The 24,640-nt window shown below is 45.4% G+C and overlaps 1 protein-coding gene across 1 annotated transcript in view; it reads left to right on the top strand.

The window, feature by feature from the left end:
- The window catches only part of THSD4 (thrombospondin type 1 domain containing 4), a 447,625-nt gene extending 426,206 nt beyond the window's left edge, over positions 1–21,419 (top strand). The window contains exons 8-14 of the mRNA XM_070378485.1: positions 1,881–2,010; positions 3,483–3,687; positions 4,213–4,386; positions 7,118–7,291; positions 12,370–12,549; positions 16,047–16,191; positions 16,656–21,419. Coding sequence (XP_070234586.1) covers positions 1,881–2,010; positions 3,483–3,687; positions 4,213–4,386; positions 7,118–7,291; positions 12,370–12,549; positions 16,047–16,191; positions 16,656–16,798 — 1,151 coding nt within the window. The 3' untranslated portion in view covers positions 16,799–21,419. The remainder of the gene's footprint in view (positions 1–1,880; positions 2,011–3,482; positions 3,688–4,212; positions 4,387–7,117; positions 7,292–12,369; positions 12,550–16,046; positions 16,192–16,655) is intronic.
- Positions 21,420–24,640: the final 3,221 nt, after the last annotated feature.

Raw genomic sequence — 24,640 nt, forward strand, 5'->3', positions numbered from 1 at the left:
CTGTGAACTGAATCTTATTCATCTTTATAACTCAGCACAGTGTGCTTAATGTTTGTTGAATTTCATTAAAAAATCTCTTAATGGAAGCAGATTTGTCACCGGACAGAATTTAATTCCACAGAAGCTTTTGCTTCCTATTAATTTTATAGCCAGCACTGCTTTTTACTCAGCTAATAACGATGCTTAATTGGAACATTATTTTAAAATAATGGTCTCAAGTTGTAGCGGTATTGTAAATTTTCACAGCATGAGTAGTTTAAACAAATGATTGTTCTGATTCAAAACCGTCCTACAAACCATCAGGTTTCTTACAAGAGCTAGCCTCTGGCTCAGTGTGTCACCCAAGACCAGCCTAAAGGAGCATCGAAACTCTTTGTGGCTGGTGAAGTATTTAGAGACACTAACATTCAAAGTTATCCCTCTAGTTACAATTAAAATTGTAGCAAGTTGAAATTCAGAAACTCTAAATGCCTGGCCAATTAGCAACAGAACTGAGACAAAGCTGTAGGATACATGATAGTGTTCTGCCTAGCAGGATTCAGGTACTGGCCTAGACTGGGGCTAGGGTGGGTGGGGTGGGTAGACAATTATTTGTAAAAAAAAAAAAAGCTTCTTATTCCTCAGACACTGGAGTTGCACATTCAGTCAGTTTTAAACACTCATAAGTAATTCTTCAGTGGTGCCACCAGGGGGTAGCAGAGAGAGGTAGGCAGAAGTGAATCCACATTTTTTTCCCCCAGTTGAGAGCTAGAAAGTTCACTGAACAAATTCTGACTTTTTCTCCAAAATAGATTATGCTTTGTTAAGCACGAAATACTCAGCTGTGCATTTAAAACAATCTGAGGCCATTAGTAATTTTTTAGAAAAGAAATACAAATAAATTTTAGACCTCTGAAAAATATTTACTCAACAAACTTTTATGAGCACTTACAAACTTGGGCTTCCCTTGTGGCTCAGCTGGTAAAGAATGCAGCTGCAATGCAGGAGATCTGAGTTCGATTCCTGGGTTGGGAAGATCCCCGGAGAAGAGAACAGCTACCCACTCCACTATTCTGGCCTAGAGAATTCCATGGACTGTATAGTCCATGGGGTCGAAAAGAGTCAGACAGGACTGAGCAACTTTCCTTCACTTCACTTCACTGCCCTGCTGTACTGGGGTTACAGGATTGAGCAAGAAGTAGTCCTGTCCCCAAGAAGCTCGCCGTCTCATAAGAGGCAGATATATACTCAAATAACTAAAATACCATCAGATCAGTACTTTACTAGGGGAATGTGTAAAAATGATTGCAAAGGCAAAGCCAGCTGCTTTTCTAGCCTCTCTTGAATCTTATTTCTCTGCCCCAGCCTGACTGTCTCTTCAACATACCTGACACTCACAGGCCAGTTTGCCATGCACTTTTGTTCTAGGTCAACAACCTGAACAGCCTCCTCCCTCCAAGACACACGTGTGCACAGCTACCCAAAATCAACCCTCTCTCTATGATGCAGCTAGATCCCTCGAGACCTGTTCTCTTTCACGTCTCCAGAAAATCTTCAAGACGTTATTATTTGTGTTCATTTTATAATCACTCCCCTGCCTAGCAATCTGTCTTGTTGTCTTGAACTCTTAGGAAAATTGTTTTTATCTGCCATTGAACATGTACAAACCATGTCCCCAAATAGGTCATAAGACCTTTGACGACAGGAACTATTCCTACTGTTCTCTGTTGCCCCCTACAGAGCCTGGGAAAGCCCTTGTGCAGGAGGTGTTGACAACTCAGGATGGAGGAGTGTGTGTGTGTGAACAGTTCCGTTTCTGAGGCTTCTCTTCACCAGCACCAGGATCTCTGCATGTCTGCATCCAAAGCCCAGTGTTCAAACACTTCTTCTTGTCCTTGCAGGATCACAGTACCCTATTTTCCGCTGTGTGAACAGAAACACTCACGAAGAGGTTCCTGAGAGCTACTGTGACTTGACCATGAAGCCGACCCCCGAGGAGGAGCCCTGCAACATCTTCCCTTGCCCAGCCTTGTAAGAGGACCTCTCTGTTTCGATCGCATGTTTCTGGCTCAGGTTGCTTTTGCATAGGACCCTAGTAGTAAATATAATCTGCTTTTTAAATCAGCCTACATCTATTTAAATGGAAACTTGGTCTGTGCATAAAATGCAATCTGCTTAGAAAGCATGCCTGTCTTTCAGGACTAACACAGGAGCTCATGTTGGAATGTGCTTCCACAGGAGCACACTCCCAGGAAGCCTTTGGTGAATTGGACCAACTAGGTTTTAGCTGATAAGGGAAACAAAGAGGGAAGCAAAGAGTTACAATCCAGTGTGGTCAGTGCTCAGGTGAGCTGTGTACAGAGACACAATTATCAAAGTCACAAGTATGTCTGCCTGGGGAGCGTCCCAGGAGAGGTACTGGGTTAGTTATTGACTGATAAATGGGACACTTTTGGAAGACCAAGGCAGGGAACTTCCCTGGCAGTGCAGCAGTTAAGACTTCACCTTCCACTGCAGAAGGTGTGAGTTCAATCCTGGATGGGCAGCTAAGATCCCACATGCCTCATGGCCAGAAAACCAAAACATACACCGGAGGCAATATTGTAATAAATCTGGGGCTTCCCTGTTGGTCCAGTGGTTGAGAGTCTGACTTACAATGCAGGGGACACAGGTTCGACCCCTGGTCTGGGAAGATCCCACATGCCACAGGGCAGCTAAGCCCACGTACCACAACTTTTAAGCCTGCACCCTAGAGCCCAGGAATCACACCAAGAGAAGCCACGACAGTGAGAAGGCTGCACGCTGCAACTAGAAACCAACCCCCTGCTCTCAACTACTAGAGAAAGTCAGTGTGCAGCAACAAATAACCAGTACGGCCAAAAATAAAAAATAAATATTTCTTAAAATATTGTAATACTTTCAATAAAGACTTTAAAAATAATCCACATCCAAAAAAAAAAACAAAAACAAAAAAACAATTTAGAAGAACAAGGGGGGAAAGCCCTGAAATGGGGCTAAAACATAATTCTCAAACTAATAAGAACATACTTCTGACCCAAAGACACAATGGACATGTGCTAATGTCTTATTTAAGTAAGTGACAAGGCAGGATGACAGAGGAGAATATGTGACACTGAGGTGTAAATAGTTAATGAAGAATAACGAAGGTTGGAATAAGATTACTAAGTTAGTCTCAAAGTGGGTTAATGTACTACAGGGTGATAAAACTCACCTTTGAGTTATTTTGGTGACTAGATTAAAAAAAAAGAATCACTAGTCCCTTCTTGGGTCTTAATCACTGATGAATAGGTTATGGAACAGAGTCCCATCCTTTACGGAGGCCTGTGGGTGGAGGCAGGCTGCCAGGCGCTGCACTTTAGGCTGGGGGTCACCCGTAACCAATGATGCTTCTGTGTGCATTGGCTCGGCCAGCTTCCGTGTGAGATGCTCTCTTCCTGTTGACTGAAGTGATGGTCCTTCTCGCTCTCTCCTCCCTGCGCTAGCTGGGACATCGGGGAGTGGTCCGAGTGCAGCAAAACCTGCGGCCTGGGCATGCAGCACCGCCAGGTTCTGTGTCGCCAGGTGTATGCCAACCGCAGCCTGACGGTGCAGCCCTACCGCTGCCAGCACCTGGAGAAGCCCGAGACCACCAGCACCTGCCAGCTCAAGATCTGCAGCGAGTGGCAGATCCGGACGGACTGGACCTCGGTACGCGGGTGGGGCGGCCTGCTCTGGAGCTCCCCGTGCAAGACCTGCGGCTGCCCTGCCGCCTCCCCCCTCCCAGACCTGATGTGGGAGAACCCTGGACTCTCCAGGAGGACGCTTCCTGCACTTTTCTGGAAGGACTTTTCTGCAAAGCATAGGAAGTGCTGGTTGCCAGGTAGACTTAAGGGCTGACTTTCCATCAGGGTGACCCATGGGAGCCGTGTGCACACAGGTTTCCTCTCTCCTGTGTCATGGTGGAGTGAAGACCAGTGACTGCTAGAGTCAACTCCTCCTTGCCATCCTGCTCTCCCATTTCACAGATGACAGAACTGAGGCCCAAAAGATCAAAGGAAGCCTGGGATCCTCCCCAGGTAGCATCGCATGGCTGGGTACACAGCAACCCAAGAGTTGTTCCTTACCCTGCCCTCTGCTCAGGTGGTGGGTTAGGAGGACGAGGGTGCCCTGATGGGAGGGGGCCCTCGGACTCAGCACTGCCCACTGCGCTGACGTGCACTTGCTGCGTTTTAGTGTTCGGTGCCTTGTGGAGTGGGACAGAGGACCCGGGACGTGAAGTGTGTGAGCAACATCGGGGACGTGGTCGACGACGAGGAATGCAACATGAAGCTCCGGCCCAATGACATTGAGAACTGCGACATGGGGCCCTGTGCCAAAAGCTGGTTCCTGACCGAGTGGAGCGAGCGGGTGAGCGGGAGGGAAGGCGGGCAGGCGGGGCTGATGGGCAGCAGTGTGCACCAGGAGGTGCCCCAAACCACACAGACATGAATCTCGAGTTGGAAATCCCAAGGGTGATTTCTGACTTTTGGGGAGAGGCCTAGAGATGAACTATCATAGGCTTCCTATGCTCCTATAAAGACTAAGGGCCTCAGAGATCAAGACATGGGTGTGAAAGAACTCACTTAATTCTCCTTAGCACATCACATGAATATTAAATAATGAAGTTCTAAATAAAGTACATAAATGCATCATACCTTTCTTACATCTTGGAAACGTCTGGCATAGAACAGGCACTCAGCAAATGACAGGCCCCTTCCCTGCTTCTTACAAACTCAGAATCGTCCCCAGTATTCCTCTTCCCAGTAGCCAGGCCACCTTGGGGGTCCCTGGTGTCAGGTGTCAAGGATGAGCTAAAAGGTGTATATAGTTCATCATTATCCCACCAGTTACCTGTGTACAAGGGAAAACATTATGAGTTCATCTATCAGAGACAAAAATAAGATTTATGTTAGAAGAGAGAAAGTTAAATAAAAGTCGTTCAGTCCTGTCTGACTCTTTGTGACCCCATGGACTATACAGTCCATGGAATTCTCCAGGCCAGAATTCTGGAGTGGGTAGCCGTTCCCTTCTCCAGGGGATCTTCCCAACCCAGGGATCGAACCCAGGTCTCCTGCATTGCAAGCGGATTCTTTACCAGCTGAGCCACAGGGAAGCCCTAGAAGAGACAGGGCTGGCAGTAATGGTTGCACAACATTGTGGATATACTTAATGCCTGATTTGTACTCTTAAAAACTATTAAAATGGTAAAATTTATGTTATGTGTATTTTACCACAAAAAAAAAAGTTTAGGAAAAAATACTAAGCACAATTAAAAGATATGCCTAAGGTAGGAGAGGGAGAGGGAGAAGATGATGGTTTTGCCTGCCTACTCTTATGGAAGCTGTTGATTGACGGGCAATAGGAGTATTCTGACCAAGGCAGTTGAACTGCTCATCAGATGAGCAGTGTCTGGGTTTCTGAATTCTTCAGAAGACTGTGGAAGTTTAACCAGGATGGAGGTATGAGTGGCTGCCTCTTAGTCCCTCCCTATCAGTTAGGCAAGTCTGCACCATTTCCCTTAGAAGAATCCCTCAGGGTGCTTCCACCCTGTAATGTGCCTACAAACCCCTGGAAACCTGGTTACAGTGCAGAACCAGAGTCCTCCTGCCAGGAATGTGTCCAGCCATCCAGGTAATAATGGAAAAGATATAAGGGACTGGGTCATGGGCCCCCAGACACACAGACATGTGTGTGCATGCTTAGTCACTCACTCATGTCCGACGACTCTTTGCGACTCCATGGACTGTAGCCCACCAGGCTCCTCTGTCCATGGCATTCTCTAGGCAAGAATACTGGAGTGGGTTGCCATTCCCTTCTCCAGGGGATCTTCCTGACCCAGGGATCAGACTCAGGTCTCCTGCATTGCAGGTGGATTCTGTACCATCTGAGCCACCAGGGAAGCCCCAGCCACACAGATAATAGGGATGTGACACACACTGACGTGCCTGGTTCCCAGACCAAGCTCTCCCTTTATTTCGGTCTGCCTCCCAGTTCTCCTCTAGCTGTGGCCTTTGAGGGATGGAAACACCTGCCTTAGTATCAGGCAGCAGTGTCCTGTGAGAGACTTCTACCCTCCTGTCCCAGACCAGGCCAGACTCAGCTACTAGCAGGCAAGCATGTGCCCAAATTCTCGTGCTCTCCTTCTGCTGCTGACTATACAGTAAGTCCCTTACATAGGAACCTTCAAGTTTCGAGCTTTCAAAGATGCAAACGTGCGTGCACATGTTCAGTCGCGTAAGTTAGTTCACGTGTCTGTCATACGTTGTCAAATGGTCCTGCTTTTGTGTACTCCACTGTACAGCGCCATATGCAGTGAGGTATCTTTATTTCAAGCCCAGGATGTCCAGAAGCAAGCATAAAAGCAGCGGTGATGTAGCTGGCACTGTATTGTACTTTTCAAGGGCCTGTACTGTGAGATTAAAATATTTTCTTTTGTATGTGTTTGGTTTTTTTGTATTATTTGTGTGAAAGTATTATAAACCTATTACAGTACAGTGCTATATAGCTGATTGTGTTAGTTGGGTACCTAGGCTAAGTTTGTTGGACTTATGAACAAATTGGGTGACTCAGTGGTAAAAGAATCTGCCTGCAATGAGGGAGACTTGGAAAAACACAGGTTTGATCCCTGGGTCAGGAAGATCCCCTGGAGGAGGAAATAGCAACCCACTCCAATATTCTTACCTGGAAAATCTCATGGACAGAGGAGCCTGGCAGGCTACAGTCCATAGGGTCAAAAAGAGTCAGACACAACTTAGCTACTAACACATACACTTGGAAAGGAACTCCTTTATATATAGGGGACTAACTGCATTTTTGAACTTGAAAGCCGAAACAGGTAGAACAGGTAGTCTGACAAGTGTAACTGTATTAGTCACAGCCGTGGGACAGGATATTTGGAGTGAAGACTGTCCCGGGAAACCTGGACTGGGTGCCATACTGATGTCCCATAATGGAGGAGACTGAATGACAAGGGTCAGCGGTTTCCAAGGGAAAGAGTTGGGAGGGAAACGGGGGGTTCTGACCTCCTTCACCTCCTCTGAGAGTGACTTCAGAACCTGTGGGGAGGCCTCCTCTCTAACGTGCCTGTCCTGTCTCACAGTGCTCGGCGGAGTGCGGGGCTGGAGTGCGGACGCGCTCCGTGGTGTGCATGACCAACCACGTCAGCAGCCTGCCCCTGGAGGGCTGCGGGAGCAACCGGCCAGCGGAGGCTACCCCGTGTGACAACGGGCCCTGCACGGGCAAGGTGGAGTGGTTTGCAGGGAGCTGGAGTCAGGTGAGTGGCCAGAACCGATGTGTCTCTGTCCCTGGTGAGAAGCAGCATAGCAGAGGGGTCAGGAAACAGGGCTTGGTGTCTCCCAGGGATGCTAAATTGGAATCTCAGCTGTGCTACCCATGACCCTAGAGAAGTTCCTTATGCCTTTGGAGCCTCATTCGGTCAACAGTGCTTATTGAGCACCTACTATGTGCTCTTCTAAACCCTTGGGCTACATCATTGAGCAAAACAAATATCCCTGCCCTCAGGAAGCCTATGGTCCAGCATGGTTTCCTTATCTATACAATGCTGATTGTGCCAGCACCTATGAGGTTATTTTTAGAAGAAGCGAAGAGATGTTTACCAAGTATGGGATGCAGTGCCTAATGTACAATTACACAATAAATTGTAGCTTCTACTGCTCTTATTGTATTGCTGTTGTTAATAAAGTCAGTTTGGCCTGTACTTGAAAGTCAAAAGCAGAAATGGATATGATCCAGCAATCCCACCTCTGGATGTATACCCAAAGAAAAGAAAATTATTATCTGGGAGAGATACTTGCATCCCCTACCATGTCGGTAACAGCATTATTCACAGTAACCAAAGCATGGAAATTACCTGAGTCTGTCAACAGATGAATGGGTAAAGAATATGTGGTATTTGTTTATAATGGAATATTATTCGGCCTTTAAAATAAGAAGGAAATCCTGCTGCTTGCAACAACCTGGATGGACTTGGAGGGCGTTATGCTAAGTGAAGTAAACCACACACACCGCTGATACTGCAGTGGTGCCACAAGTAGTGGAATCTGAAAAAAAGTTAAATTCAGAGGAAGAGAATAGAGGGATTTCCCTGGTTGTCCAGTGGTTAAGAATCTGCCTTCCAGTGCAAGATATGCAGATTCAGTCCCTGACGAGGACCTAGAATCCCGCATGCCCTGGAGCAGTTAAGCCCATGTGCCACAACTAGACAGCCCTCGTGCCCCAACAGAGACACAGCGCAGCCAAAAACAATAAATACAGAATTTTTGAAAAGAGACAAACAGTAGAATGATGGGAGCTGGGGGTGAGGGGACTAGGAAGAGATTGGTAAAAGAGTTCAGATTTTCAGTTATAAGACGAACAAGTTCTGGCGCGGGGAGCGGTCTAGTGTGAAACATGGTGTCTGTACTGCAGTAGATAATACTGCACTGTGTCATCAAAATTTACTAAGAGAGTAGAACTTAAGTGTTCTCACATATGCATGTAAAAAAGGTAAATATGTGAGGTGATGGATGCGTTAACTTGATTGTAAGGACAATTTCACAATGTATATGAATACTATATCATCATGGGCATACTTTTAATATATTACAATTTTATTTGCCAGTTACGTCTCAGTAAAGCTGGGGGAAAGAAGCAGAAACAGAAGGTTATGTTTGTTCATTATGAAGAACCAAGAACACCAAATACCTCAATAAAGTAACTTAACTGATCAATTAATTTTTCCTTAGAGTTCCAAAATTGCACATGAGCCCCCTACAATCATTCCCTCTTTGCCCTGTTATGATGACCATCAGTATTTTGAATTCTCAGACCATCTAGGATTTGGCTCCCAGGGCTGGCTTGTTCTCCAAAGAATTTTGGCTGATGATCATGATTTATACATTCTCTGGACCTCCGGCTCCATATAGAATTTTATTTCTTTTAAGTAGCTTTAAAAACAGACCCTGAAAAAAATGGACTGCCTTGTCCTTGTAAATTGATACAGCCCCTTTGGAAAGCAATCTGGCAATAAAAGTCAAGAACCATAAAAATGTTCATTTGCTTTAACCCAGTCACCCCACTCCTGAGTATTCATTTTAAGGAAATAATTAACAGGAGGAAAAAAAGGGGTTTTCAACAGAGATGTTCGTGACAACAGGGCAATTAGGGATATTATGGCATATCATAACTCATTAAGGTATTATGTAACAATAACAATGATAATTAAAAGATGTGGAAAGTACAAATAATGGCAAGTGAAAACCAGACTATGTTAAAGTATGTGAACCCTATCTTAACTGCTTCAAAGTATAGCTTTTTATATAAACAACATGAGCAAATGTTTTCTCCTCAAATTCCCTGTAATGTTTTTATAATACAAACTGTAGAATATTAACAAATTCAGAAAAGAAAGAATTCAAGTACTACCAATGCTACCCAAGTCGGTATCAGAGTTAGGCATACTTGATAACTGATCCCAGCTCTCTGTCTCCTTAGTTCTCTGACTTGGGGTGGGTAATTTAACCTTTCTGAGCCTGGTTCCTCATCCAGATAGGAGAATAATAATACCACCTTTTTAGAGTTGCTATTGGGTTTTCATGAGACACTCTAGATAAAAGGGTTGTTGCTTGGGACATGGGGAGTACTTAATAAATATTCGTTTCCTCTTCTCCATGTTTGTTATTTTTTCTGCCAATGTTTCTATCTCATTGTTGGTAGCAAAATATCTAGGATCTAAACCCCAAAGATAATTCAGAAGTGAACGGTGTATGGGACACTAATTACACCAAGTATCTGTGGAAACTCTGGGAGAATAGTGGAGGACAGGGAAGCTTGGCAGGCTGCAGTCCATGGGGTCACAGAGAGTTGGACATGACAGCGACTGAACAAGAGCAATCTATGGAAACTGAGACAATGGGAAGAATCCTGTGTGAAACTGTAGTATCAGACCATGACAGCCTTCACACAGAGCAGATAACCAGTGCAATTCAACTCACGTGTCCACCAGTGTCTGAGGAAGAAGAGAGGGGAGCAGGATTCAGTTCTTTTTCATTTATGGGCCTCCTATTAACTCTAGACCTACTCAGAGAACAGGCTTCCCCAGTGGCTCAGGTGATAAAGACCCCCTTGCCAAGGTAGGAGATGCAAGAGATGCAGGTTAAATCCCTGGGTCAGGAAGATCCTCTGGAGAAGAAAATGGCAACCCGCTCCAGTATTCTTGCCTGGAGAATTCCATGGACAGAGGAGCCTGGTGGGCTATGGTCCAAGGAGTCACAAAAAAGCTGGACGTGACTGAGCGTGGGTGCAAGCACTCAGAGAATGAGAATCACATGAATCCTGGTGAAGGCAGCATTTATTTCTGCTAAGATTAGAAACATGGAATGTATCACCCTGTCATCCAAAGAGTCAGGACCTGATTGATTGCAGACCAGGTTTTGTTCCTGAATTTATAAGACTGTCAGAGCCTGCTGACACCTCCCTGCCCTGGGAATTGGATATTATCCCCAAAGAAAATGAAATAGAGCATGCTTAGTTATTGAAAGTAAGTCTTAAACATTAATTGACTTCAATATATAAAAGGAAATATTCCTTCCAGACCCATGGTTTGAAAGAGAGTTGGCCTCAAATGCCCCACTGGCCTGGTCACAGTGGTTGGTCCAGATTGGACATGTGACTCAAGCTGAGTCACACCGAGTCCTTCCCTGGGAGTTTTACTGCGGACTTTGGGGAAAAGACTCCCTTGGAAGGTGTGAGCACAGGTGCTAGCAGTGGTCCTACTGAGGCTTGTAGAGGACCTGTCCCAAGAGAATGAGGCTTCTCAGGTTTAGGGACCTTTTCCTACTCTGGAAATGGAGTAGCCCAACTCTTATTCATAAGATATTCCACCAGTCTATTACTCATGCCAGATGATTTCTTTCTTCCTTCCCTGTCAATTCTGGGTTTACTTCATCCTGTGTGTGCATGCCTGCTCAGCTGTGTCTAGCTGTTTGAGACCCCATGGACTGTAGAACACCAGGCTCCTCTGTCTATGGGATGCTCCAGGCAATAATACTGGAATGGGTTGCCATTCCCTTCTCTAGGGGATCTTCCTGACCCAGGGATAGCACCCATGTCTCCTGAATTGGCACGCGGGTTCTTTACCACTGAGCCACCTGAGAAGCCCTGCTTCACGCTTAGATTGTCTTAGTTCTTGGGGGGTGGGAGGGTCTTTCACAGTCTTTAGCCATTAGGAGCAGGCCTCTTGTCTGCCCCTGTGTCTGGGTCACATTTATTCTCTAACATCTGAACAGATAGCTCCAAAACTAAGAAGCCTTGTAGTTTTCTGTATACCTGTGAAGATGGCAGAAAACAGGCTCAAAGTGGAAACTGCTGATGGAGATGTTTATCATGGGCTGTGTGACTAATCTGTAGTCTGTTAGCTTGGGTTTGAGGGGCTTTTTTTTGCTGTGTGGTGACATGGGTTCCCCCCCCACCGTCCTTTTTATTTCACCATGTGCCTGCATACAGAAGCAAGGCTAATATTAAGAGTTGCAGCTGTAGACATTTTTACAGGCTTTTCATAAAGGCAATAGCTTCTTTAAAGTCTTTAAAAGTATATAGATCACAGCTTATAAAATTTTTTCAATCAAAAGGTAATAAGAGTACACCAAACATGAACAGAAAACATTTTGCAAAGTAATAGATACTAACTAAAATAAGTAATGGGCAGTTACATGCATCATATTTCCATAACCTAATGCAATGAAGCAAGACATGTAATTATCTGACTAGACTCTTTGCAATCACAACCTCAGTGAGCTTTGGCTCCAAGTAAGGAGCCAGGGAGTTGGATTCTGTGGGCAGATCTTTCTGCTGGCTGCCTGTTGGGAGGGGAGGGCTGATCATAAGGGACATTGTTCCAAGTCTGTGGTCTTCTTATTAGTTTTGTGTATCCCAAAGAATTTTAATGTAGCACTTCACCCACATACATGCAGACTCTGGGAAAAGCATTCATTCCCAGCTGTACCCCGCCAAAGGCCAGCAGATAAGCTAAATGTTAGTTCATTGTTTTACAATGAGAGGTGTCACAGTCTACCAGACAAAACCAAATGACTGGATGGCATGCTCTGCGGGATAACCTATGGGAAACCTGATTTCACTCCCATATTACTGAGGGCATCAGGATCTCAGCCACCAGCATCCTTGAGACGTGAGAGTTCAGGGCAGATGCTCTCCATGCCAGAAACAGAGCTGTCAGGAAAACTGGGACCTCCCTGAAGCAATGATGGAAAGTTCTGGTAAACCTTCCTCGATGGATGGTATTTCCCATCCCCTTCCTATCACGTGACACCTGTCTTTCTCTGCCGCCTCCTCTAGTGCTCCGTCGAGTGTGGGAGCGGGACCCAGCAGAGGGAGGTGATCTGTGTTAGGAAGAACACAGACACATTTGAAGTGCTGGATCCCTATGAATGTTCCTTTCTGGAGAAACCCCCCAGCCAGCAACCCTGCCACCTCAAGCCCTGCGGGGCCAAATGGTTTCACACAGAATGGAGCATGGTAAGTCTTGGTGCTCTCATCTGCTTCCCCCTACCCCTCATGGCTGGCCCATCTACTGGGTGCCAGGCACTGGGCTCAGCCCAGATTCCCTGCACAATCTGCTGTCCTTGGTCACAGCCGGGGTGCCCTGAATTCAGCCTGCTTGGTGGGGAGGAGGGAGCCTGAGGCTGGGATGAGCTTGACTTCCAAACTATGGAGGCCATAAAATGGTGACTCTCAAATTTTCACGGGCCTAAGAATCAGCTGGGATCTTGTTTGCAAAGACTGATTCTGGGTCCAACTTGGCCAAGAAATTTGCTTCTTAGGATTAGGTTTGTGTTGGCCATGGTCCTTGAGAAAGTAAGAGCAGACCACTATTTTCTTCTGCCATTTGGTTTGGAGAGTCTAGAAAGGACCAAACTCACCAGGCCACATCAAAGGCCACAAACTCCTAAGACATCTGAAGGGAATAGCCCTGATGTCCCTTAACAGGTAAATGAATGAACAGAGGTTTGTCCAAACAATGGGGTGCCACTCAGCAACAGGAACCAAAGAACTGATACTGCCTATGACATGGAAGAACTTCAAATGCATTCTGCTAAATGGAAGAAAGACTCCCCTTCCCCCACAAAGCCGCTGCTGCTGCTGCTGCTAAGTCGCTTCAGTCGTGTCCGACTCTGTGCGACCCCATAGATGGCAGCCCACCAGGCTCCACCGTCCCTGGGATTCTCCAGGCAAGAACACTGGAGTGGGTTGCCATTTCCTTCTCCCCCCACAAAGCTACAGAGTGTATAATACTGTCTATGTAATATTCTTCAAAAGGAAAAACTATCAGAACAGAGACCAGACCAGTGATGCCAGAGGATGGGGTGGGACAAATCTCACTACAAAGGGACAACACAAAGGAATTTGTTCTGTGTGATCAAAGTTCTGTCTTGTTTGCAGAGGGAGGTACACGATTCTCTGAATTTGTCAAAACTCAGAACTGTGCGCCACAGAAAATGAATTTTTCCGCATGTAAATTTAAAAATAAATAAATAAGTGGGGACTCTCCTGGTGGTCCAATGGCTAAGACTCCACACTCCCAACGCAGGGGGCTTGGGTTCGATTCCTGGTTGGGAAAGTAGGATCCCGCAACTAAAGATCAGCAACTAAAGATGCCATATATCACAACTAAAAAGGATCCCAAATTCCACAATAAAGATTACACATGCCGCAACTAAGACCCAGACCATCCAAATAAGTAAATAAATATTTTTTAAATAAATAAGTCAACTGAAGCAAATATAAAATATATTGTTACTGTAGTAGCAAAGACAGTGATGGAAGCTAGACATTTTTAAAATTCACCTTGTTTTATAAATTTGCATTTGGAATAAAGTAAATATTTTATATAATTATAAAACAAAATTATTCTTTTAAAAAAGAAATCCCTAAAAATGGAAAATGAATGGAACAAATTAGCCTAAATATGTATGCAGTTGGTGGCATCAACTCTCTTGCCTGTGCCTCTAAATCACAGTAATCTGACTGTCTATACCTAAGGACAAAAAGAACTGCAGAAAAAAGTTTACATTGTTTGCAATAATCACATTTTTAGTGATGGCTGTTTCCTGTGTTCTGAGATGGTTGGGTGTATAACAGGTGATAAAGTAAATGAATAATCTACTTCCCAGGACTCTGATGATATATGTAATAGTAGATATGATGCTATAGCTCTGTTATCCCCAGTTGCCTTAAGAAACAGTATTCTCAGCTTAGGAGAAAGAAGATAACAGACAAAATAGAAGAGATTTAAGCGAAAATCCTGCTGTCCTGAATTTGACTTAGAAATATCAGTGTGAACTCACAAATTAATTTATCTTAAAAAAAATTTTCTCTCTTTTATCCACTGAAAGATCCTGGAAACAGTGACCAACCCAGTAGCAAAGGCCATGCCTATCAGCTGGAATATGGTTTCAAAATGCCACTCTCTGGGACAGCCCTGGTGGTCTCGTGGTTAAGATGCTGCACTTCCAGTGAAGGAGGCCTGGGTTTGATCCCTGGTTGGGAAACTAAGATCCCACATGCCAAGCAGTGAGACCAAAAAAATAAATAAATAAAATGACACCAAAATACCATTCTCCACTAAAAGGAGCCAAAGAAAAATGTCTGATTCCAGGTCTGGGAATGTATAGATATAAATTAAATCAGGATGACTTTTTATACCAGGCAGCAAGGAGGTTCTTAAAGATGAGCTCATGTCTAAAGAGCTCAAGAACCAGCTCTGAGGCCTGGATAGCCACTGGTGGGGCATCAATGAGCATCAGTAAAAATAATAATGGCCATGCATTGAATGAAATCCATCCATCTGTAACCCATCCATGAGTTTAAATCCATCCATCTATAATAAATTTAAATCCATCCATGTATAATAAGTTTACAATGATTAAAAAACTAATTAGAGGATTCACCATTGTAGGATGTTAGAGGAACCAACTCATTATTCTGAAAACTGATAAATAAAGGAAAATAATCAAACATTTGCTCTGTCTTTCCTAAACAAGCCATCCCACTGGGTAACCAGAGTAAACATGAGTGAAGGAGTGGGAATGCTTTAGATTCTCAGCTTGTAAAAGAAGAAGTGGTATTAGGATATTATCACCATTTTTCAACCCCAAATGAACTAATGGATCTGCTTTTGAGTGAGTGTTGACCTCCTCCAAAGAGAGACAACTAAACACACCCTATGAAGTGGTCTCATCACACACACACACACACACACACACACACCCCAAACCTGCAGCTGATAAGGTTGAATAGATTGGAGCCAACATCCTACCTGTGGGAAATGTGGAAGATAGAGGAACATGTCAGCCTGTATCACGGGGGATGCCCTCAGCAAAATCTTAAACTGTGGGAAACTCTTCAGGACAGGTGATTCCATTCCTCCAACCACTCAAGTACAAGGGGAAAAACACAGGGGAGGGAACCCATGGCTTAAAAGGCCTATCAACCAACTGCAATGTAGAGACCTGATGTGGACCCTGATCCCCACACCCCCCAAAAATCTATATTTTAGAAAGTTGACATGTCAGTAACAGGGTTTGAAAATTGTAGCTGGACTTTTAAACTACAAAATAAAGCAAGAAAATCTAAAATAAAATTGAGATTCACAAGCAAAATGAAATATATGTTTGAAGAGAAGAAACTATTGTCGATTTCTAGGTGTAATAATGGTATTGTGGTAATTTTTTAAGAAGCTTGGTTGTTTAGTGCTACAAACTGAAATATTACAGAAGAAGTGATATGATGTCTAGATCTGCCTCAAAGTAATTTGAGACATCATCCTGGAGGGTACAGACAGGACGTGGCTAGCCATGAGTAGATGCCCATTGAGGCTGATTAGTAGGTGCAGGGGAGTTTGTTCTAATATTGTCTCCTTTGATAGATGTCAGAAATTTCCAAAATCTGCCTTCTTCAGTGTGCTGAGCGAATGGGCTGCCAAGAAGTCTAACTTTCTTCCTTTCCCCTCACAGTGTTCCAAGACCTGTCAGGGTGGCTTCCGTGTCCGGGAAGTCCGTTGTCTGGCAGATGACATGACCCTAAGTAATCTCTGTGACCCTCAGTTGAAACCAGAAGAAAAAGAATCTTGTAACCCTCAGGACTGTGTCCCTGAAGTTGGTAAGTAGGGAATCGTACCTTGCAGTAAAAGATTCATCTTTCTTAATCTCCATCAAATTCTCTGGTGTCAAAATGCCAGATACATCTAGGTCTCACTGTGACTGTGTGCAAATTCATGGAGTTCAGAGGGGGTCAGCATCCTTCAGGTGTAAATTTCATAATTTAAGGTAGCTGTTGATAGCACAGATGGCAAGCAAAGAGAAACTTGCATGGGAATTTATTAAAATGGCAATGCATTCAGAGATTTGGTTCCAGCATCCTTAAGGTCAGAGTAGACAGGTTTCAGCTGCCTGTTTAAAGAAGAAAAAATATATATATAAACTTGCTCTCAGCCCACACTCACACCTTCCATCGGTAGTAAACAGTGGAACTGGGATGGATAGCCACACCCTCTGCCCTTTCTCATTCCCTGAGTCTAGGCTGCTGCTTGTGCTCAAAGGCTTTTCCATTCTCCTCTGCTGCAGATGAAAACTGCAAGGACCGGTACTACAACTGCAACGTGGTGGTCCAGGCCAGGCTCTGCGTCTACAACTACTACAAGACCGCCTGCTGTGCCTCCTGCACGCGCGTGGCCAACAGGCACTCGGGTTTCCCAGGGAGCAGATAACATCCCAGTCCACATCCGTGGGCAGGTCAGGGAGTCTGTGAGCAGTGGGACCGGCTGGCTGCTGCCCTACCAGGGGCTCCCTGGCCTGTGGAGCTGCCAGTCAAGTTAGTCTGCACCCTGCCTTCGTAAAGTGTACACACGGTGCCCAAGAGCAAGGCCACGGTTGTCCTTTGAGCATCACCATGAACTGATGACCCCTCCTCCAGAAGCCTGGCCCCTGCACTCTCTGCAGACCAAGCGGTGGGGAGTGCCTTCAGCTCTCAGCTGACTCCGTCCTGGCACTTTCTAAGTCAGCAGCCGGGCCCTGTCTGGGCGCTGCCTCGTCCCTGGCACTGCAGGCCTTTCCAATATCAGCGCCCCAGGAAGAGTCAGAGGAGGCAGCACCCCCACCCCAGGGCCCCCCTAAGGCTTGCTAAGATGCCTGCAATCCTTTGTTACCTCAGCCCCGCTGTGCCTATTTTCATGCTCAAAGGCTGTTTTCCTGCCTTATGACACAAATATCTCTTGCCAGTTTAGTGCTTTATTGTTTGGAAGGTATAGTCAGAGATATTAGCTCATTATGGCTCATGGTGCCCCAGAATGAGAGGCAGGGAATGAATCATGGTCCCTATTTTACTGACAAGAAAACTGAGACTCAGCTTAGGTAACTGACCTGCCAGGTATGAGGTCACGGGCTGGTCCATGTAGTCAGTCCAACCCCTGTGGTCTGACCACAAAACCCTCACCCTGAGGCCTGGCCGGAAGTCTTAGGTCTGCAGAATGTGGCTTCCTTTCAGACCAAGAGGCTCAGAAGTTTCCAATTCAGCAAACAAAGCCCAGACCTTTGAATTCTTTCCTCTGGCCCTGCACTCAAATGTTTCAGGAGTCTGTTTCTTTTTTCCCTTCCCCCAAAAATCACAGGTCCTGGTGACAGGACTCTGCATGGGTTCTTGAACCCCATCCTTAATAGAACTAGCCCATGAGATAAGAAAGCCATCTATTAAAATTAGAAAAAAAAAAAAAAAAGAAAGCCATCGGGGTAGCAAGGTCATCGTCCTAAATTACTATTCTTCTCCCCAGTAGGACACACCACCCATGGAATCCTACATCAAGGTCACTTTTTTGTCACCCAGAGCAGATTTCCAGCGCACACAGATCCATAGCCCCCTGGGCTCTTGCCTCTTCCTCAGCCATCTCTCCTGGGCCTTCACCACACATCGCCCAGAGGAAAGTCTAACCAACCTATCCCAGTAAGAATCCTATGTTTATATTGGAAAGAGTCTCCCTTGGGTCTTTCTGCTTTGATTTGTGGATTTTTCTTTGCATCCTGCCCACTCGCCCACACACACCTTGCCCCATGACTCACAACCCATATCTCCCCTCCAAGGTATGAACACTAAGATCTTTATTAATGCAATCAGCCTAGGAAAAGGGGCTGTGAACTCCTCCACAATGGCCACAGCAGTAGGGTCCTTCTTGATTCACTTCACATAACTCTGTAGTTCCCAAGGCCTCAAGCTGGAAAGAGAATGCAGTGCATATGGAAGATGAGCCATCTGAAAAAACTCAGTGAAAAAAAAAGAAGGGGGGAAATATATATATACATTCTTATACCCACTAAGAAAAATAATCAGGCTGAACAAATTGGAAGCATAAAGAAAATTTGTCTTATTTAGTACTATGGTCCTGGGCCTATTTCCCATTCAAAGCAAGTGTTTGCTTTGAAATTTATAGCAAATGAGTTTCTCCCACGAGCCCTTTAACCCAAAAATCTGCTAATTTGATGATGATGTGCTTTTGGAAGCAGTATTACCAGCTCAGTCTGACACACTCCATCATGCTCCCATTACCCTTGGGCTTTCAGAAATTCTATTTGGCCTTAATATAAGTTCTCTTTCTGGAAAGCCCCAGTCACCATTTTCCAAAAGCACACCCATCTCTCCTGATCCTTATATAACTTGTGCAATAAGCAACAGGGCAGAGGCCCAGATTCCCGTGCCCACCGATCAAAAGCAACCAGAGAGGCCAAGCACATGGCTGGTTCCTAGCCAGTACTCACTCTCTCTGTTTCATCACTTGCCTTTGCTTCTCGTCCCAGGGGAGGGTACCCTTTTTGCAGCTGCGCTATGATCTTCCTAAACAAGCCAGTCCTTTGGAGGATTCCTTGGAGGAGGCTTTCTTTACATGCTGGAGGGCAGAGCAAGATCAATGGGTAGAAGAGCGGAAAGGCTGATTTCAGCTTAAATGAAGGGAAAACCTTCTAGCCACCCAGGCTTCCCAACACAGCAGAGGTCTGGCTGCCATATGAGTGAGTTCATCAGCCTAAAAGGGCTTTCTCCACCAAGTGGGGGGTGAGCATCCCAGGTCCTTCCAACATAAAGTCCCACCTCTGGATTTCAAAACAAAATCAAAACTAAAGAAGTACAATGTGGGGAGCAGGGAAGAGTTTCAATTGGCTGAGCTCAATGCGGGTCAAGAAAGTGGGATGAAACTACTGCCCCCCAAAAAATACACACAAAAAACCCTAAAACAAAAAAAAGCCACAGAGCATTCAGGCATAAGGAGAAAACATTTGGTGAACCCTATTTGTGATTGCCGTAAACTTTAAGAAGAATACTGATAACATATAACATTCAGATGAACATGCCTGATACTGCGGAGGGGTGCAGACTGTGAGAAGCAGTGCAAGGACTTCATGAGGAGAGATTTGGGAAGCACCAGGGGAGCCCTCCTAGGAGGTGAACGTTGCAGGGAGGAAGATTTTAGCTCTTGCAGGAGAACCTCCTTTCTGCGCATGAGCACCTTCAGAAGGTCGAGGGCTCCATGGTAGCTACTGCTGACTGACCCATTCCTGGAGGAGTCTTAATGGCCCTCTGTCATGGATGCTGAAGGGGGTGGGGGGATCCGAGCACCTAGCTGGGGCAATAGGACTTTTAAGATTCCTTCCAGTCTGGACTTTGGTGACTCTGTAAGTAGAACAGCTTCAAGTGATTCACCTGGTCTGGGATGGCAAGTACACAGCACATGTACTTCCTGTTGCCATGACTACCATTCTAAACCCAGGGTTGCACTCCCCCCAAGAGCTGAATGTGACCTCAGAGAACCACTAGCCAATTGATCAGAGCTGCCCTATCTGGTCCTGCTTTGAGAATGTGAGTAATCAAACATCCTGATGGCTAGTTCCCTGCCTGGGGTCACACACCTTGATGGAGGAAGTGCCTCGACTAGACAAGAAAGTGAGGTGAAAGTGAAGTCTCTCAGTCGTGTCCGACTCTTTGCGACCCCATAGACTGTAGCCTACCAGGCTCCTGTGTCCATGGGATTTTCCAGGCAACAGTATTGGAGCGGATTGCCATTTCCTTCTCCAGAGGATCTTCCAGGGGATCTTCCCGACCCAGGGCTCGAACCCGGGTCTCCTGCATTGTAGACAGACGCTTTACCGTCTGAGCCACCAGGGAGGATCCTCTATATACCATCTCCGTCTCAATTCACTTTGCTTTCCTGCATCTTTGCTGGAGCTTCATCATTCTCTCCACCCTGCACCACACTCCTGGTTCTTTTTCTTCAGTGGCTGACAGTGGGAGACAACCGTCGTGCCGAGGAAAAGTGACCCTATGGGGTGGGACCCTCGAGACGGCTTTCTCAGCGTCTTCCAGACGTTGAGCCCTTTGCTTCAGCGAGAGGAAAGCCGTTCTGTTACATAAACTTGATTTCCACCTGCCTTGACCCCCAGACCCCCACCATTCAGTTTGACGGAAGGATATACTTTGTTATAACTTATTATTTTGTTCTTTGTAAATACAAGATGTTTATAGGAAATGTGTATTCTGAACTCGACCCGCGGAATGAGTCACTACACCAAAATAGTTCTATTATTTAGAATATGTTAATTTTAAAGGGACCTAATAGGTATTTATTTACATATTCGATCCACATTTATGTAAAATTATTTGATCCTACTAACCCAGCTTCCCCAGAAAGTTGCTGCACATGGCATCTTATTCTAAGTTCATGGTTACACTTAAGTATACTGATTAGCCAAGTTCCTTGGGTTTTAAGATCAAATAGAAATTACTCTATTTTTTGACTCATTCAGGGGCTTTTTACCCCTGGGATTGTACCTGAAACAGGTCTGTCTGGATTGCCACCTTTCCACCTTAAATATCATATTTGCTCATATAATCTGCCCTCTCCTCACCCTCAAATATTTGGAGAAGGAAATACGGGGGTCTTTTTCAACCCTTCTCTTTGTCTTGCCTCATTCTTCAGAATCATCAGCAGTAAGTGGCTTAGGGGGCTGACTTGGAGCTGGTAAGGGGGCAGGGTCCCCTGGCAGGGGCAAGGAGGGGTATACAAAAGCTGATGCACTCACTGCTCTGACCACACCTCCAGGGTCCCCGCTGGTGACTGCTGAGCCGGGCTCTGGGTGGTCAACTCCACAGCCAGGAACGTGAAACCCACAGAATACTCCAACAACCCCATGTCTCCCTTGGGTGTGAATTATTGCTTAAAGAGGTGGAGGGTAGAAGGCAAATTATATGAGTAAATAGTCTGCTTTCTCTTCAGCAAAAATGACAACTATTTTTGTGTATGACTAATTTATTTTTATTATTGTAAAAATACAATAAACTGGTGTTAAAATCAGCTTTGTTAACATGTCTGTGCTTTCTCAGGCTTTATTCCATGTCTACTCACATCGCACTACACAGACCTCTAAGGAGAGGAGCCAGGCCCTTAGAGGCCAGTTGGTCTATGGGACTTTGGCTTTGGGGGTAGCTGGACCCCTAAGAGGACAAGAAAGACGGGCCTTCAGCCTGCTGGCCTACATGAGTCCTCAACTTTGGATGAAGAGCTTAAGATAAAGTATCTAGGCATGCGCACTTCTTCAGGATTTCTTTTTTTTTTTAAAGGATTACATCCGAACAGGCATCTCTTTAAACCTCTCCCAGGAGGCAGAAAGTGTAGAACCCACCATGCCGATTCATACAACTCCATCTCTCAGCTTTTTAAAATGTTTTTTACTTTGTAATCTTTTTTTAATTTCTACGCTTTGTATTTTATATTGGAGTATAGCTGATGAACAGTGTTGTGATAGTTTCATCTGAACAACCTTACATATGCATGTATCCATTCTCCTTCGCACTCCCCTCCCATCCAGGCTGACACAGAACACTGAGCAGAGGTTCCTGGGATGTACAGTAGGTCCTTATTGGTTATCCATTTAAAATACAGCAGTGTGTACATTTCTATCCCAGACTTCCTAACTATAGCTTCCCCTCACTCTCCCCTCCTGGCAACCATAAGTTCATTCTCTAAGTCTGTGAGTCTATGTTGTGGATAAGTTCATTTGGGATTTCCCTGGTGATCCGGAGGGACCACGAGGGAAGTCCCTCCATCTCTCAACTTGAGTCGTTTCTTCCAACTCTCCTTGGGCTGACTTAGCCTTGGGCTTGAGCTTAGCACAGCGTTGGAAAAGTCTTTTGGGTTATATTGGTGCCTAACAACGTGGAATATGACTTGGGTCATAAAGCACATTGAAAGTCATCCTGGACAAAGGAATCCCTCGTGGGCTCCCCACAGGCTCTTTCCTTGATGCTGCCCTGCATCACCATTATCAGTAGCGCTCAGAAACTTATTATCATGCCTCGAATCTGCTCCCCATCCCTCCTATTCACCTTTCCAGCCTGGAAAATCTTAATTTACTTTCTTTTATATTTTGGTAACATTCACTTAACAGAATTCACTATATTGATCATTTTAATGTGTATGATTTGGGGGTATTTAGTACAGAGCTTTGTGTCTCCATTGCTAGAACATTCCTGTTACCCCCAAATTCCATTTATTCTTCAAGTCCCAAATCAGACACGCACTATATGCCAGAGCCCTGTCATCCATGCCGTCTTATTACACCTTCACACCGACCTAGGAGGCTGGAATGTTGTCCACTTCTAGAAATGAGAACACTGAGACTCAGAGAGGGTTTTTAGTTGATTTTTAAATTTTGTTTATTCATTTATTTTTGGCTGTGCTGGGCCTTGCTGGCTGCTCGGGATTTTCTCTAGTTGCAGGAAGCGGGGACTACTCTCTAGCGGCGATGTCTGGGCTTCTCATTGCAGTGGCTTCTCTCGTTGCAGAGTACAGGCTTTAGGGCCTGCAGGTTTCAGTAGCAGCGGCTCCCAAGCTCTAGAGCACAGGCTCAACAGTTGTGGTGCACGGGCTTAGTTGCTCTGCGGCATGTGGGATCCTCCTGGACCAGAGATCGAACCCACGTCTCCTGCATTGGCAGGTGGATTCTTTACCACTGAGCCACCAGGGAAGCCCCTCAGACAGGTTGTATGTCAGGTAACACTAGGCACCCCCCCGGAGGCCGGCCTGTGTCCCTCCCATCTTCATCTCCCCAGGGCCTGGCATGTCACACAGTCTCAGCTTATGTTAGTTTCAGTCTCTTTCTCCGCATCAATTTCTACCAATGACATCAATTGCCCAAGAGCTAGATGGGGCGCCTGGCTGTTGGTGGGAAACTGTGCCGGGGACCAGCCCCGGCTGATCCAGGGTATTCGAAGGAGAGACGGCGTAGGCGAAGATCAGGAAACAATTGCTTAATTAAACGTTAATTAAGGATATAAAGAGTAATAGAATGAGGATAGCTCAGTGAGGAAATTCAGTGGAGAAAAGAGGCTGAATAATTCAGCCAGAAGGGAAGAGAAAGAACGACATGGTGAGACCAAGTTTCGGTGAACAAGGCTCGCACTTTATTTACATGTGGCCGGAAAAACCTATTCAGGCAGGCTAGAGGATTTCCAAAGGAGTTTGTAGGTTAAACACTGTCACACCCAGGAATTATTAACTGGAACTGTAAGCTAACTCTTTTTTCAGAGAGAGGTAGTGGGGGAGAGCCCCCCGTAAAGTCAGAGGTTTAGGTGAAAGCACAAGCAGAAAGGAGGCAGACTCTGGTTTTGGGGGTATATGCTCGAGAATTTCCAGGGGGACTCCTGAAGCTCGATCCCGCCTTTGCGTATGCCGAGCCTCCTTCCTCATGACCTTTGTCATGGGCGGAGTTCCTCACTGGCTCCCAGCAGTGATAGAATTCCAGTTGAGCTATTCCAGATCCTGAAAGATGATGCTGTGGAAAGTGCTGCACTCAATAGGCAATATGCATACACATAAATAAGGTAAATGCACTTCGGTTAACATTAGTGTGTAGTGTTCATTATATTATTCTTGCAGAAGAGGTTTGAAAGTGTCTAAAATAAAAAGTTGGGGAGAATAAAGTACAAAAAGAGGATGGAGGGGGCAGAACTAACGTTGTTGGCAGTGTTTTCAAGTTTGTCCATCACCTGGAGTGCTCATTACACACACCTACTCACACACACACAGTCACACATGCACACACATACACGTGTGCACACACATGTACCTCCCCAGAGGACAGCAGAGCGTCTACATGGCAGCCAGTTCTGGGTGACGCTTTATTATCACCCAGGCTGGGAAATCCTAACTTATTGAGCACCTACTAAGTGCTAGGTGTCCTCTAGGTCCTTTTGTATCATTTAACCTTCATGACTGGGCTGGAAGAAGCACAAGCTGGAATCAAGATTGCTGGGAGAAATATCAATAACCTCAGATATGCAGATGACACCACCCTTATGGCAGAATGTGAAGAGAAGCTAAAGAGCCTCTCGATGAAAGTGAAAGAGGAGAGTGAAAAAGTTGGCTTAAAACTCAAATTTCAGAAAACTAAGATCATGGCATCCAGTCCCATCACCTCATGGCAAATAGATGGGGAAACAATGGAAGCAGTGACAGACTTTATTTTCTTGGGCTCCAAAATCACTGCAGATGGTGACTGCAGTCATGAAGTTT

The sequence above is a fragment of the Bos mutus genome, chromosome 10 (assembly GCF_027580195.1).
Source record: "Bos mutus isolate GX-2022 chromosome 10, NWIPB_WYAK_1.1, whole genome shotgun sequence".
In the NCBI taxonomy this organism is placed as follows: Eukaryota; Metazoa; Chordata; class Mammalia; order Artiodactyla; family Bovidae; genus Bos; species Bos mutus.